This window comes from Nyctereutes procyonoides, unplaced genomic scaffold (assembly GCF_905146905.1).
Source record: "Nyctereutes procyonoides isolate TBG_1078 unplaced genomic scaffold, NYPRO_anot_genome, whole genome shotgun sequence".
Classification (NCBI taxonomy): Eukaryota; Metazoa; Chordata; class Mammalia; order Carnivora; family Canidae; genus Nyctereutes; species Nyctereutes procyonoides.
In genome coordinates this window covers 1,568,450-1,583,615 of record NW_026575125.1, presented here as the reverse complement: position 1 = coordinate 1,583,615, position 15,166 = coordinate 1,568,450, and the positions used below count along the sequence as shown (strand labels likewise).

At 40.5% G+C, this 15,166-nt stretch overlaps 1 protein-coding gene across 1 annotated transcript in view; it reads right to left on the bottom strand.

The window, feature by feature from the left end:
• Positions 1 to 579: 579 nt before the first annotated feature.
• ARSH (arylsulfatase family member H) overlaps positions 580 to 15,166 on the bottom strand; it is a 28,157-nt gene continuing 13,570 nt past the window's right edge. Inside the window, exons 6-11 of the mRNA XM_055339003.1 lie at positions 14,596 to 15,019; positions 12,838 to 12,974; positions 8,686 to 8,820; positions 5,599 to 5,761; positions 4,261 to 4,382; positions 580 to 2,635 (exon numbers count right to left, since the gene is read on the bottom strand). Coding sequence (XP_055194978.1) covers positions 2,268 to 2,635; positions 4,261 to 4,382; positions 5,599 to 5,761; positions 8,686 to 8,820; positions 12,838 to 12,974; positions 14,596 to 15,019 — 1,349 coding nt within the window. The 3' untranslated portion in view covers positions 580 to 2,267. The remainder of the gene's footprint in view (positions 2,636 to 4,260; positions 4,383 to 5,598; positions 5,762 to 8,685; positions 8,821 to 12,837; positions 12,975 to 14,595; positions 15,020 to 15,166) is intronic.

Sequence of the window (15,166 nt, the reverse complement as noted above, 5' to 3'; positions counted from 1 at the left end):
GTCCACAAAATGGAAATGTTTATCTTTAGTCTGAAAGGTAATGATGACTGATGAAAACACAAATCCCCAGATACAAAGAACATGAGAAAAAGTCAATGCTGAGCTAAAGACTATTTTTTTCTCTCCATTTCTTTAGAATGTACACCTTGTTGAAAGCAAAATAATCACACAATCTGGCAGCTACATAACACATGTAGTTGCAATCCATGTAACACCTAGGGCATAAAGAATGATGGAGTGCTGACAAATATATAGAGTAGCAAAGCTTCCCATTTTATGGGAACTGATAGAATATTAACTCTAATTAGACCATAGTAAGCTAAACATATATATTATATTTTCTAGATCCAGCACTAGCAAAGAGGAATAGCAAAAAGATAAAAGATAAAATTATATTCTAAAAGAAAAAATAACCAAAGAACCCAAAGAAGCCAGAAACGCAATACAGTTGGTGCAAACAGAGTTGGAAGACCCATATCCAACCATATCAATAATTACACTAAATGTTAATGGAAAAAAACATTGCAATTAATACCCGAGGTGATCAGAATAGATAAAAAAAAAAAGCAAGACCCAATATGAGGTCCAGAGAAGAAGCACTTTATTATTTTTCAATTAATCTATTTTTTATTTGACAGTAGTTGACACACAATGAGAAGGACTTTAAATACAAAGCCACACATCTGTTCAAGGGATGAGGAAAGGCACACCATTTAAATACTAAGCAATTTTCAATTTAATTAAATTATTTTTTTTAGATTTTATTTATTTATTCATGAGAGACCCAGAGAGAGGCAGAGACACAGGCAGAGGGAGGAGCAGGCTCCATGCAGGGAGCCAAATGTGGGACTTGATCCCAGGACCCCGGGGTCACGCCCTGAGCCAAAGGCAGATGCCCAACCACTGAGCCACTCAGGTGTCCCAATTTAATTAAATTTTAACACTATGGCTATGATCATTTCAGCTTAACTGGACTTCCAGATGAAAAGCATTACCAGATACAAAGAGGTAAATTGCATAATGATTAAAGACTTGATTCATCAGGAAAATAATTGTTTAAAAAGCTTCTAATACCAGAGAGCTTCACAATACAGGAAAGCAGATGAAACAGAGGGATAAAAATTCTAAAGTAGTAACTGTCTATGTTTTTAAATTTTTTACCATCATTATAACATAAGCAGTACCTGGGTTGACAATTTTCTCTCAGTAGTTTAAGGAGATTATTCCCTTGTCTTATGGCTTCCCTTGGAGCCATTAGCAAACCCACTTTTCTCTTAATACTTTTTATTTCATAGGAAATCTGATGTTTCCCTGTGATCGATTTAAAGATATTTTGTTGGTCTTGCACCCGGCCATTTTCCCAAGATTGCTCAAGGTATAGATTTATTTATTTATTTATTTATTTTTTGGGTTTTTTTAAATTTATTTTTGTTTATACTGCTTAGAATTGTTTCCCAAGTGTGCTTCCTGAATGCCTTTCATCAACTAAAAGCTTTTTTCATCCATTTTTATTTTAAATATTATTTTATTTTAAATATTGCCTCTTCTCTATGCTTCCTTCCTGTGAACTTCACAGGAAATGATGAATTACAATGGACAACAATGACAACATTCGTAACAATGACATTGATTGAGTGCTTCCTGGATATAGGGGGTTTCAGATGAATTAATGCATGTAGTGCTCACAGCTACTCTACACAAGAGACATTGGTTTCCTCCATTTTACACACGAAAATACCAAGACACAACAAGTCCTTCCCAATCAAAGGTCAGCAAAACAGGACAAAGACGTGTCGGCAGACCTTTTTTAAGACGGGAAGAGGAGGAAAGAAGAAAAGACGGGGAATGAAGGAGTAGAAATGAGTGTGGCATCACTTCCAGTAATATGTACACCGTCTGCTTCAGGATGAAACAAAATACTTAATCATTACTGATCACAAAGATAAGACGTCTCGGTTTAGGATCCGCAAGGAGAAGTTTCTACCAGAACTATGTAAACACAATGCCTTCGACCTATTGCTTCGAATCACCTTCTAAGAACCACAGAACCATAAGAATCTGCAGAAGGTCACCTTGGCCTGTCTTTTTGCTTGAACAATGACTCGATTATATAAAAACATGGCACAACTCTGGGTACACTAACGTCCAGATCCACTTTCACTTCATTGAGCTCCTGGACATGACTTGAAGAAAGAACTGAAATCTGAGGGTGGAGGGAAGAATTATTTATCCCACATGGACTGAACGAACCAGTGGCCCCTTTCCGCTCACCAAGCAGTGGATAGGATGTCATCTTCTTTATTACACCCACAAAAGGGGAAAGTCCCACAGCAGGGCTGCAGCCATGGTTTCCAAAGGGTGTTGAACACTGAGAACTGCTGTGGGACAGGCGTGAGTGTCCTGCGATGCTCTTTTATGGCCGCCTCGATTTTCTTGACCACTGAGTCAAATAATGCTTCGTTGTCAGGGTTTAGGGGTCGGGTCTCAGAAGGGTCTCTTGAGACGTCAAAGAGCAGCGGAGGGTCGTGGTAGGTGACATCTCCAGAACATGGACATATTCCGCTTCCATAGCAGGCGCCAGCTCCATCGGGGGAGAATTTGGGAGTCACGTAATGGGCCTTCCACACGGTTGCACCTAGAAAACAGAGCTTGATTACAGTTCCATGTTTCATATCATTTTAGGACTCTTTCCATTGAAAATACATTTCTTAAATGCTTTTGCCAACAACTGATAATCTAGTGCACAGAATTACTCGGCAACCGTAGCGTTTCCTCAACCATAGGCACAACTCCCAATTTTGCTGCAAATTTCAAGACTTTTCTTTTGACTTTATCATGAGGGCATTTGGAGATAATAGCCACCACTTGGACGGCTGCTATAATCCTGGAAATTCTGACTCCAATCACTATTTCACCCTGACGTGGCATAGGCAAAATGGAAATTTTTCTTTCTTTTCTTTTATTTTCTTTTCTTTTTTTTTAAATGGAAAATTTTCTAAGACTAAATACCACTTTCCAGTCTGAAATGGACAAAGCTCATTTGGCAAAGTCCATCATTCCTCATTCTTTTCTTCCTCCTTCTGGCCCCCTTTCTCTCTTTTTTCCTTCCTTGTTTCCTTTTTTTCTTCCCGTATAAATGGTTAGTGGTTCTATTCCCAGAGATCATTTTTACTGGAAAACATTGTAAGTGTTCTCCAGCCTGTGGTCAATGAGGCTTTTTCAGAAGGCTGTGGGTGGGGTTTTGCAGAAACACTAGGCTTTTCTAATAAAATTAGGCTGAATCACGTGACTCGGTCCTTCACACCCTTTGCTCCTCCCTCTCCTTCCTACATGGGATGCAAAGGTGATGGTTGGAGAAACAGCAGCCACTTTGCAACCACAGCATTAGAAGGAGCATGAGAATGAAGAGAATGAAAACCAGCATGCCAGAGAGGGCCGAGTGGAGATAGAGAAAGAACCCAGATCCCGGTCATGGTGTTGAGCACTGTCCCAGCTCTGTGCTTCCAACTTCTGAAATCCTTATTATGAAAATACAAGTAGAATTCTATTTGTTTAACCCTCGGTAGTTAAATCTGGGAAGATTTGGTTGTTGAGGGGAGCTGTTTTCTTGTTCCTTACCATTGAACATGCCCCTAACTGATACAGAATCTAGAAGGAAGAGGTTTTTGTGTGTTTGTTCTTATTTCATGTGGGACATTCATCCACAGAGACCTGAAGAATGGATCACATCACAAGTGATGCATCACATGGGAGAAAATCCACATCTTTTCTTAAAATTAAGTTATCTCCCATCAAACAAGAATTCTGGAACTTTATCCAAATGTCTGTGATAGAGCTTTCTCTACAGATGTAAGGAAATGAGTATTTCCTGTTAATTTATATTTGTTTGCATGAATCCTATAGCACGAAGGTGAGGCAGAGATGATTAATTGGAAGGAGACAGTAACTGCTGTGCGGGTTACATGCAGACTTTACTCCTTGCTGCTAATTGTCCCAGGGTCCTTAGTTGTGGAATCTCTCTCTGTCTCTCTCTCTGTGTCTCTGTCTCTCTCTCTCTCTCTCTGATGTATTCATGCACACGAGCTTGCACACACCTCTAGAATCTACCATAGAGCAATGGCTGCATAACTAACTTCCCTAAGGAGAAAGAATTATTGTGGCTGGATGCTGTTTGTCCATGGCACAACTTCTCCCAAGAGGAAAAGCAAACAGGGCTGTGTCTCTATCATGTTCCCACACAATTGCCATCTTCATACTCACAATCCTTCTGATGCCACCTGGCTGTATGCAGGTAGACCCCACAGTAGTGGAAGAGGAACTCATGGTCCGAGTGGGACACTCTGCCTTCCAGCAGGGGCATTAGGTTCCGGCCATCGATGACTCTAGGGAGAGAGGAAGAGATGCAGAAAGTGGTGAGAGAGGCATGGTTTGGTCACACATATTATGACAGCAGGAAGGGGGGAGTTAGTTAAGCAGACAAGGAGGAGGAAGAGAGGGAGGTGGAGGGAAGGAGAGAAAAGGAAGAGGACTTGAAAAAACAGCACACCTCTTCACTGATTTTATAACAAAGAGAATAACAACAACAAAGAAAAGCAGAAAAGGAGGTAAAATTCATAATTTTTAAGATAGTAGAAGAGGTGAGCGGCTAGAGGTGTTATTCCACTAGCTTGTAGGATGCTATGAATGAGTATCGTGGATTAGAAAACTGAGCTCTGGGATCCCTGGGTGGCGCAGCGGTTTGGCGCCTGCCTTTGGCCCAGGGCGCGATCCTGGAGACCCGGGATCGAGTCCCACATCGGGCTCCCGGTGCATGGAGCCTGCTTCTCCCTCTGCCTATGTCTCTGCCTCTCTCTCTCTCTCTCTCTCTCTCTGTAACTATCATAAATAAATAAAAATAAAAAAAAAGAGAACTGAGCTCTCGACATATATTGAATTCAAGTAAAACTCCACCGCAGATGAACAGATACTAGTCCTCACACATGGAATTAAACCATTAGAGCACGGGATGTATTTATGCATCTTGGGAACCCATAGAGAAATAAAGCATAATTCATCACACATACATTGACATATAATTACTTTTTTTGAAGATTTTATTAATTTATTCATGAAAGACACAGAGAGCGAGGCAGAGACACAGGCAGAGGGAGAAGCAGACTCCCCACCGAGCAGGAGCCTGATGCAAGACTCCATCCCAGGACCCTGGGATCACGTCCTGACACTCAACCACTGAGCCACCCAGGTGCCCTGACCCATATTTACTTTTATTCAGTAATTTACCTAATAAATATTTGCTTAATCGTCTGGGTGCTGTGTGGGAATATACATCTGAAAGGGTCAATCCCAGCCTGTGTCTGAGGACATGAGGACAACCAAGCCTGTGTCTGCATAACTATGACAAAGTAGAATATTTTCCAATAGGGAAACAGAGAAGTTCTCCCACCATCCACTAGGTAGAGAAAGATGTTGTCTGTCTATCTTAGCAGAATATTGAAAAATGAAGTAATCACCACATAGACCCCATAGAACATTCACTGATGCGTCCAAGTGCACGTCAGCTATATCTCCCTAGGTTAGGAGCCAGCACTGTGTCCATACCTGTCCTGGGGCAACATGCCTCCGCCTATGTAAGACAGTGTCGGGTAAATGTCCATTAGGCTCGTGGGTTCGTTAATCACTTTCCCAGCCTGCAGGACTGTCGGCCACCGGAATATTCCTGGGACACGAATGCCGCCTTCCCATCCGCCCATCCCTTGCCCACCTGAAACCAAAGATGAAAGCCAAAGATGAATTCGAGTCAACTGCATTTGTCCACTTAGTCGGAAATCACATCTAGATGGAACGTTTCCTGTCACTTCCAAATTCATGCCAGTGTGCTATATTCACACACACACACACACACACACACACACACACACACACGCAGAGATACAGACAACCTGAGATATATTTCTTGCTTTCACAAAGTTGGAATGCAACTTCTGAACATCTGGCCCTCAATCGACAAACCCAGGTATGATAAATAAAAACAAGTGTTGTCCTAATACAGAGCATTATTTTGTGCCAAGAGTGCCAACACAGCTGCACTATTACGAGATAAGAACATTCTGGAAAATCTTCAGTCTTTATTGGAATCAAATGAAGGGACTCTAAAAGATGGATACGTAAATGAAGCTCCAAGAAAGACCAGAGAAACAGGTTCTACCTAGGTCATGCTGAATCTTGAGAGACGATAAGGAATTTGGTTTTTATTCAGTGATCCCCCCATATGGATGGAGACGGAGGGGTCATAGTCACATGAATAGGGTGCAGAGAACGATAAACTGTTCAAGATCGCATCTCAGACTATGGTCATTCCGGGTGTTCCTGGGCACAAAATACAAGAAGCCCATGCTTTGGGACCTATCCTGAGGTCAAGACATTCATGCAGAATAGAGATACGGTCCCAAGCCAAGTGACATGGTCAAGATCATATAATGTCTTTATGGGAAAACAATCAGATTCTCTGGGTGGGGTAAGAGGAAACTCTTCCAAAGTAGAACAAACATGAAATGCTCATGCAATGCCCTTCACATGCCATCACTCTGGTAGCATGAATTACAAAGAAAAGAAAAAGACAAGGTCTCTCTGTGAAAGTGGAGAGACGCTAAATGGTAAAACATTAAGGGACAAAGACACCGGTCTAGCCAGCGTCCAAAGCCATCCCGGCTCATCAGCACCATTCTTTCTGGAAAACTTAACAAGCTGCCTGCACTGAATTTGTGTTTGTTTTGTATGCCAATGAGCAACGGACAAAAGAGCAAGCATAAATCCACCTTGACACTTCCACGGTCATGTTTAATGGCCAGCGACTGTGGTAGGCACCTACAACAAAACTAATCATCTACCCACACATGGTGTCTGTCCTCCTGGTGAGCTGGAGGCCAGTTCCAAAGTTAAAAACTGCTCACGACAATTTCGCCATGTGTCTTTGAGAGACATATGAAGGAGCTTTCTAGAGTGATGGTTTTATGCACAAACAACCCTCCACCACACACACACACGCACGCACACACGCACGCACGCACACAAGCAATATCACTATTGATATAATCACAGCTCATGTGATGGTATATATAGAGTGACTTAATTTTATTACACACCGTTTCTACTAGGCTTGGCACCAACTTAGTCCATGCTAGCTGATGTGACCCACCAGAAAAGGTGAATACATTTAGGAGTTCACTTGCTGTCAGTCACAACATATAACGTATCTATCATGTCTATCTTTCTACTACTTATCTATCTAGTTATCATCTATCTGTCATCGATTCATCTATCAATCATCTACCCATCATGTATTATCTATGTATGGATAAATCAATATATCTATCATCCATTTACCGATTATCTACCTGTCTATCTTGTCTTTCCACCCGTCCATCCAGCCATCCAGCCATCCATCTAGCCATCCATCCATCCATCGATTTATCACCTACCTATCTTCTATCTATATATGATTTCTATCTATCTATCTATCTATCTATCTATCTATCTATCTATCTATCTATCATTGATCTATTCTATCCACCAATCCATCCATCCATCCATCCATCCATCCATCCATCCATCCATCCGTCATCTACCTACCCATCCAGCTACCTATCATGTCTTTGCAACCATCCATCCATCCATTCATCTATCTATCTATCTATCTATCTATCTATCTATCTATCTATCTATCCTCGATCTATTCTATCCATCCATCCATCCATCCATCCATCATCTGTCTACCAATCTATCCTAAATTGTTCCATAAAGTACAAGGAACTACTAAAGTTCTGATTTTTGTAATGATGACGATTTTGACACCCTTTTGTTTTTGTTTTTGTTTGATTGGGATTGGGGATAGAAGGAGGGATGTAGCAAGCACCAAATTCATTTTTAAAATATTCGTTTTCATCCGTTTTTCTGATCCATAAGGGCAGACTCACTGGAGCTACTGAATATTCCAGCATGGAGTGCATCAAAGAAGTCAGAAGAGTCCACTTGCAATGAGGAGGAAGGCACCCACTCCAAGTGAATACGTCCTTTCCTGACGATCATTTCACAGTGTTTGAAGCATAGTGGTAACATAATTGGTTTTATTCCATGAAAAACCTGAATTTGATTATTCAAGTGAGTATTATTTCAGAGCAAGTGGCTCTCAACTAGAGAGAACTTTGGCCCTGGGGGAATATTGGGGAATGTCTGGAGACAGTTTTGGTTGTCACTATTATGTTGGGGAGGGGAGTAGAAGGAGTTGCCTTCCTGGCAACTGGAAGATGAAGATCAGAGACTCTGCTCAACACCCTACAGTTCCCAGAGTGCCCCACATCAGAGAGCCATCCACCCTCAAATGCCCAGAGTACAAGGGCTGAGAGACCTGCCATAGGTGGTCTTTGAGACCCTACACATTGACACTCAAGAAGCTTTCATTACATCAGGCATTTTTGTCTTACATTCTCAGAAATTGCCCCAGAACTTGCAACTTTTCCCATCTAGTTTCATAAGAGAATATAACTCCCACAATAATCTCCAAACCGAGTTTGTGAATGAATGTGCACGCACACAAAACGGAGTAGACAGTACTGAAGTATTATTATTATTATTATTATTATTATTATTATTATTATAACTAAACCACATGGGTACTGTGCACATCACCTTTGTAGATGCCGTTGGAGCCACCCAGCTGGACCTCGCCTTCTTGCACCTCCAATCGACCCCCGTTGTCTGAGGTAAAGTACACCAGTGTGTGATTGGTCAGGCGCTCCTGGTCCAGGGTCTCCAGGATCCTACCTGCAGGTGGAAACAAGACACTCTCACCTTTCACCAGGGACCACAGTTTTCACAGTGTTTTTATTATTAGGGGTTTGTTAGCACAACAGAATAATTAAGGGTTATTTCATTGTATAGGCTATCGTAGCATATGGTAAATCGCTATTACACACTCTAATACACATGTAGCATATATAAGTAGACTATACAGTAGACATATAAATATATACTACATGCCATAGAATATACTAGATAGTATACAATATAAAATTGAGCTTTATATATTTGTAGTTATTTATTATATATTTTATATTTTGTAATATTTTATATATGTATATAAGAGAATATATTCAACATAAATTCATAATAAATAGTAAACATATAAGTAATTTATAGCTAATAATATAACAATAAATATTATTATATTTCAAAATATAAAAGATGTTCCTATGTTTAGATGATATTAAATTGTAGTACATAATATATGATAAATTGTTCCTATATGTTTCAGATGATATTAAATTGTAATAGATAATATATGATAAATATACTATTTGTATGTAAATATATAAAATATAATTTACATATTATAATCCTGTGTACTTTTTATACTATGAGTATTATAAACTAATATGTAATATATGATATGCAAATATGCAATATATGATATGTAGGTATAGTGAAATATTTATAAGCATAATTGATAATATATTAAAATATTATATTGAATATATAATATATAGTATATAATCTATTATATAGTATAATCTATTAAAATATTGTATAATGTTTAATCATTATATATTATATAATAGCATTATATAATATTTACTTATTTTATAATACTAATGGATATTTTATCGTGTAATGTGTAATTTTATTATATGACATTTGATCTATCATTTCAGTATGTAATAAATGATTTTCTTGGGGATCCCGGGGTGGCTCAGCAGTTTACCACCTGCCTTTGGCCCAGGGCACGATCCTGGAGTCCCGGGATCGAGTCCCACTTTGGGCTTCCAGCATGGAGCCTGCTTCTCCCTCCTCCTGTGTCTCTGCCTCTCTCTCTGTCTCTCTCTCTCTCTCTATGTGTATCATGAATAAATAAATAAATCTTTTTTAAAAAATAAAAAATAAATAAAATAAAAATGGGAACACCCAATCTTTAAAATAAATAAATAAATAGATAAATAGATTAATAAATAAATAAATAAATAAATGATTTTCTTCTCTAATATTTAAGTGCTCGCTTTGGCAGCACATACATTATGTAATATTTTAAAAATATGATATGTAATATACATAAAATAAGACTATATATGATACACACAAGAGACATATTATACATAATATGTAAGAAAATATATTTTACAAGTCATGTAATAATATACACATATCAGATACACCCACTACATATACACATACACTATATTAGAAAGTCTGAACTAGTATGTAGTATACAGTATCATCATCACTCAAAGTACAAGTAGCCATTAAATACTAGGTCTGGCCGTTAAAAGAAACTTACGAATGCTAATAAGACAGGAGACGGTTTGAAACCAGACACGTCCAGGAGTAAATTAGCAGAGCCCTAGCCTTGCTGCAGAGAGCATGGGCCCCACCCTGCAAAGGATGAACTGTCCCCTCGCCTCTCTCATCTGACCGGCCGGCTAGTCTTGCTGCTTAGCTCGTAGCTAAGCCTCGGACCATAATTAGTACATCCGCTAGACTCAGCAGGCATTGCGCTGCCGTGTAGACACTCTCTTTAGGGGACAAAAGGTTTTCGAAAAAAACGAGTAGAAAGCTGATGTCGCCACATCCCAAACCATGCTGATTTAATTTCTGATTCCAGCTGGACGTTCGCCCTGGGTTTCTCGTGTCGCACTGTGGTCCTACCGTCCAGCATGACACCCCCCACCCGCCGCAACCTTGTCCCATTCAGACATGCAAAGACAACGTGACCAGCTTCGAAGAAAAGTGGTTTAAGCATAAACTCATTAACCTGGCTTCCTTGTCTAAAAGTGATTTGCTTTGGAAGGTACGTTGACCATTTTTTAGGAATGTTGCAGCTAAAAAAAAAAAAAGAAAGAAAGAAAGGAATGTTGCAGCTAGAAATTAAAATATTTTACAAAAAATAATAATAAAATATTTTACAACCCAGATTTTGTAAAGTAAACAAAATTATGGCTTCTTGGTAAGAAAATAATTACATGTAAATTATCAGTTCTTATCAGAGCTGGCTATCATATTTAGCATCATGGTGATTTATGCTATTTATACTAAGTAAATAAAATACATGCGAATCGTTTTATTTTTTGGAAATCCATATCTGTAACCTTCTGTGGACTCGATGCATAAAACCTATAGGAGTGTGTGTGCATATGTATGTGCGTTTTGCAGAAGAATAATCATGAAACTTCTTAGACAAAAATGCAAGGAAAGGAGACAAAAATAAAAAGCTGCTAAAATATATTTTTTTTAAATACGAGTGCCCTTGAACAGAGAATTTAAAATATTGCTGAATGCTTGGGGCATTTGGAAGATTCACTCTGCGTGTCATTCTGAGTCTAGCATTGGGGCAGCTTCTTCTTGAGAAAGTCATTAGGAAATGGTCCTAAGTTTTATCACCATATCGCCAAGTAGAAAAAAAAAACACGCACACAAAAGACACCTGTCTGATTTTCAGTCTGCCTCTGGTTTTGATAGGATTGTCATCAGCCACGAAGCGGGGGGGGGGGGGGGGACACACATCGTATTTGGAAGATGTCCTGCAGAGAAATACCTACTTTTCATGTCTCTCATGTGAACAGTATCAGCCCAGGAATGCAATTAATAGTATTACTAAACGCAATTAGTAGTAGTCACCGCACATCTCCGTCATGTATTTACATAGACAACAGAATAAAAACATAATTAGCAAAAATAAATAAAAATTCAAAAAAAATAAAAATAAAAATAAAAGCGTAATTAGCTGTTCATGGCAAACTCTACATGTAAACATGGGCAGAAAGTCCTTTTGCATAAAAGTGTTCTTGGCCTCGAGATAGAAATGCAGCAAAATGCCTTGTTTCCAAAGCAGATTATCCTGGAGGAGGATAAACGTCAAGGCAAGAAATCATAATCTTTTACAGTTACACTGACGTCATAATGTTAGAGCTGTTTTTACTGCAGCAGGTGTCACTAGCTCTCAATGTTTGTGTGTATCTGCCAGTAAATTAAAAAAAAAAGTATATACTATGCATATAAAGGCATATAAACAGTGCATGTACACATATATGAACATTAATATTTAACTTGCAAGGATATATCTAAAATATCAATTTAAATTAATTCCTTGCTTCATTGACTTCATATTGATAGACATTAAATGCATGTTTATATGTATTCAGGATATCCAAAAGTAACATTTTGATCTTTAAGAAACTTAAAAAAATGTAAAATTCTGTGAATATTAGTTTAGGTGGTTCTGCACAGAGCACTTTTCAGAGGCCTCCACTAGTAGAACGAAACAAACAAACAAAAAAAAGTCCCGTGTTTCGAAAGTAAAATACTATTTTGAGCCGAAGAAATCCTGCATCACGTCCAGTTGAGGAAAGAGGCTATTCGGAAAACACGATTGGTTGTTTTATTGATATGCACGTTTATTTATGACCCTTTGTGTTGATGTCTGTATTGACGCTTTATGACTTCTAAACACAGGGCTTCGGTTTTGGTAAATTCCGTCCTGCTTTTCTAAGCATTTCTCGTAACAGTGAGCTCATGAGAATGAGGCCTTTGCACTTACATGCATCCAAACGATGGGGAAGGGCTGTATCCTTCACGAGGCACCTTCATCGATTTTGAACAACGGGTCTCGACCTTAAGGACGGGGGAGCCCGTATTTCTAAGTGTGGCTGCTCTCGCTGCACAGTTGTTCATGGGAACAACTACTCAGCGACCGGCTGACCTACCCGAGGGGCTGTCCGTTGTTTGAGGGAGCCGGTGCGGATTCGCTTTCTCACGCCTCACACAGTTAAGATGATTTCCCTCCATACTTACCCACCATCCAATCCATTTCTTCGACGTTATCCCCGTAGAGACCGTACTTGCTGTGCCCCACAAACTTGTCTTTGGTGATCAGCGGAGTGTGGACGTGCAGGAAAGACACAAACAGCAGGAAGGGGCCGCGTTTGTACCTAAGTCGGAGGGGGCGGGACACGAGAAGTGAGTTACCATCGCAAACCGAGGCGTTTTCTCCACTCAGGTATGACTCTGCATCAGTCGAAAGATCCCGAAATGGTTGATAGAGGTTGTCTATGTCCTTACGTCACCTTAACCACCCACAACGAGTAGCAAGTAATGCAGTAGCAGAAGGACGTGAGTGGAAAGGCCATGAGTAGGAATAAAGAATATCAGAACGTTCGCAGTAGCGACAAAGCAGTGAGTGCAATCTGTCTTCGTTCCTTCCTCCTCCTCTTCCTTCTCAGTACTGCCTGAAACATAAAAGTGATGGCTGGAGCTTTGGCATGAACTTTGGACCATGAGGCTGCTTGCACAGAATCCCGGGAAGCAACATAGAAGGAGCTAAGGTGCTAATACACCTTATTTGTTGTGTGTCATGCATTTTAATGTCATATGGAGCCATTTAAGATTTCTCCTTCACACCTTTACAACCGGGCCTGATAAAGGGGGAAGGGCATAGAGACTGGGTGTGTTCTGTCAAAGACGGCGCATGGGAGTGGCAAGCAGAGCTCAGTGACCGCATTCTGACCGCTGTGTTACATGCAGCAAACAATCAAAGCATATGAGTGGGTGAAATTCCATCGTTGGACTCATTGATCCCACAAAATTATCATTTTCTTCTTCCATCTACTCCCCAATAGCACAGACAGAGCCGATGGATGAGCATCCACACCTACAACTCAATCTGCTTCTAGTTGGTAACCTAGAAGGGAGCTAGCGTGCAGAAGACAGGAGACCTTCACCTTCACGCTCACGTGGCTTCTACTGAACACATAAAAGTTCAAATTACGTATTTACGCCTAGAATCACTCCCTCATCATTCACGGTTAGAGAAGTATTTTCGGGCAGCTTCTAAGGCAAACCAAAATCAAGATCGATCCGTAAGATTGATTCAGTTTAGATCCCAATCCACACTGAAGTGATATAGATCAAAGTTATAGGCATTCCAGTTTTTATAAAAAAGAGTGAATAAAATTTATTTCTTTTTTTTTAAAAAAAGATTGTTTAAAAAGATTTTATTTATTTATTCATGAGAGACAGAGAGAGAGACACACAGACACACAGGCAGAGGGAGAAGCAGGCTCCCTGTAGGGATCCCAGTGTGGAACTCGATCCCAGGACCCGGGGGTCATGACTGGAGCCAAAGGCAGATGTTCAACCACTGAGCCACCCAGAGGTCCCAAAATATATTTCTTTTTTTAAAAAGATTTTTATTTATTTATTCATGAGAGACACACACACAGAGAAGCAGAGACAGAGGCAGAGGGAGAAGCAGGCTCCATGCAGGGAACCTGATGTGGGACTCGATCCCAGGACTCTAGGATCACGCCCTGAGCCAAAGGCAGATGCTCAACTGAGCCATCCAGGCGTCCCTTTTTTTTTTTTTTAATATATTTATTTACCATTTTAGTGTTTTTCAGGAAATTTCATGTTCAATTTTATTGTAAGGGGAGATCCTAGTATATGGCAAATATCACACACACACACGTGCACACACAAGGAGGCCTAACCCGACTTCTCCGAAACACAAGCAAAATTCCCGTGCAAGGAATCGGGCCGGAAATGACCCCATACCTGTCGATAAAGGCAAGGGCCTCCTTCAGCATGAGTGAAGCCACTCTTTCCTCCCGCATTGGCTGCTGGATGATTTCATGGTTTCTCATAAGAATGCAGTTCCAACGCCGAGTAAACCCGTAACTGGAGTACCAGGCAATGAAAAACAGAAAGGCGAGGAGAGCGAAGGTGAGGATGACCTTCCACGGAACCACGAACCAGCGGGCGTACTTGGGGATGAGGAGCAGCAGGGGGACGAGGCTGAGCGCGGCCGTGGAGATCCAAAGTTTGATCCGGAGCCAGCGGTGGAGCTCCGGCGTCTTGGAGGACTGGCAATCGCTTAGGAGGCCAAAGGGCAGCCCGTAGAAATAGTCGAACCCGTGGTTGAGGGGGTGGTAGCAGTGATCATTCCGAGAGGCACAGCTCAAACCCTGGTGCCATTTGCCTGCGGGAGAAACAAAATGGCACCAGGGGAGCAGATACATCCACCAGTTTCCGGAACGTGGGCTTCGCTTAGAAAAGTTAAATATGACTCGCACTCGCTCGCCATGAGGGTATCGCCTTGGTACTCCAACCACCTCCCTGGGAGATG